General features: G+C 35.9%; 2 protein-coding genes across 2 annotated transcripts in view; both read left to right on the top strand.

Moving 5' to 3' along the window:
• FDP41_009549 (uncharacterized protein) overlaps positions 1 to 369 on the top strand; it is a gene marked incomplete at both ends in the record, with an annotated part of 726 nt that extends 357 nt beyond the window's left edge. The window contains one exon of the mRNA XM_044713519.1: positions 1 to 369. This exon is cut by the window's left edge and continues 357 nt beyond it. Within this exon, the coding sequence (XP_044556856.1) occupies positions 1 to 369 (369 nt within the window).
• Positions 370 to 852: 483 nt separating this feature from the next.
• On the top strand, positions 853 to 1,722 carry FDP41_009548 (uncharacterized protein; the record flags this gene model as incomplete). Its single annotated transcript, XM_044713518.1, has 1 exon — positions 853 to 1,722. The coding sequence occupies one exon, from the start codon at positions 853 to 855 to the stop codon at positions 1,720 to 1,722; it is 870 nt and encodes a 289-aa protein (XP_044556855.1).
• Positions 1,723 to 1,772: the final 50 nt, after the last annotated feature.

Here is a 1,772-nt window from a genome sequence, read left to right as displayed (position 1 = left end):
CCTCAAAAATCTAAAGAAGACAGAGCAAAGGGACATATAGATTACAAGTTATACCTTCAATACTTGTCCTACATGGGTGGTATTATCCCTACTGTTGTCATTCTGGCTCTTTTCACGTTGTCACAAACGGTTCAATCATTGAACAGCTGGTTTTTAGCATTTTGGTCCAAACAAACGAATAGTGGTGCCATTAATTCAACAACTGAACAATCACTATTCATAGGCATTTACATTGCACTTGGTATTGGATGTGCAGTTTGTATTTTCCTTTCAGAAGTATTGATGAGTGTGTTCGGTTTAAAAGCTGCTAAAAAACTCCACGACACAGCATTTTCCAAGTTGATGGCTGCTCCAATTGTGTTTTTTTGATACAACACCTGTTGGAAGAATCATGAATAGATTTTCTAGTGATATTGAAATCATTGACAATTCCTTAATTACTTCGTTCAAGTCACTATTGGGCTGCCTTTTCTCTGTGCTTGGAACATTACTAGTTATTTCTATTATTGTTCCATGGTTCATGATTCCAATTATTCCAGGAATTATCATATACTGGAGGACTCAAATATATTATCAAAAAACAGGATGTGAAATTAAGAGACTTATTTCAACCAGTAAGAGTCCTCTGCTTTCGCACTTCATGGAAACCATCAAAGGATGTAGTGTTATTCGCTCTCAAAGAAAGCAAAACATCTATACAAAAGAAAACGAAGACTGGTTGACCAACTTAACCTGGCCATCTTCACACAAATTGTTGCTCAGAGATGGATTGCTCTTAGATTGAAATTTTTTGGGGTGAGTGTGGTTCTATTTACAGCATTATCGTGTCTGATAGGTCATGTCTCAGCTACCATGACAGGTTTATGCCTTTCCTATGCATTATCTGTCACCAATAACGCAGAGTGGTTGGTACGGTACTCCACAGACTTGGAAAATGATATGAATGCTATTGAGAGAATTCTTCATTATTGTCAAGAACTACCACATGAAGAGTCAAATAATGAAATTTCAATCACTGATTGGCCCTCCAATGGAACTATTATGTTGAAGAACGTCTCTTTGAAATATAGTACAGATTCCGAGTTTGTGTTAAACAACATCAATGTGGAAATTCATCAAGGAGAGAAGATCGGAATTATTGGAAGAACAGGGTCTGGAAAATCCAGCTTGTTGTCTATTCTCACGCGTTCAGCTGGTTATGTGCAAGGCGTTGTACAGATCGATGATGTGGACATTGAGAACATTAGTGTTAAAATGTTGAGGTCTAAAATTGCAGTCATACCTCAGGAATCTTCCATGTTTTCTGGATCATTAAGATTCAACATTGATCCTCTTAATCAATTTGAAGATGAGAAAATTTGGCATGCTTTGGAGAAAGTTAACATGAAAGATAGAGTTTTACAAATGGATAATGAGTTACAATTTCCAGTGTCCGAGAATGGAGAGAATTTTTCAATGGGAGAGCGTCAATTACTATGTATCTGTAGAGCTCTTCTTAAGAATTCAAAGATAGTAATAATGGATGAAGCTACATCTCATATTGATGAAGAGACAGATTTCACTGTTCAAGAAAGCTTGAAAAAAGAGTTCTCAGACAAGACTGTTCTCAATATTGCTCATCGCTTGAACACTATTACCGACTCAGATCGTATAATGTTAATAGAAAATGGTTCATTGATTGCTTTTGACATCCCAGAAAATGTTTTTCAAATTTTGAAATGATTACTAATTACACTACAACATCATTCCGTTGTGGTGAATACTATTAATTT

The sequence above is a fragment of the Naegleria fowleri genome (genome assembly GCF_008403515.1).
Source record: "Naegleria fowleri strain ATCC 30894 chromosome Unknown tig71, whole genome shotgun sequence".
Classification (NCBI taxonomy): Eukaryota; Heterolobosea; class Eutetramitea; order Acrasida; family Naegleriidae; genus Naegleria; species Naegleria fowleri.
This window is presented reverse-complemented; position numbering and strand designations above follow the sequence as displayed.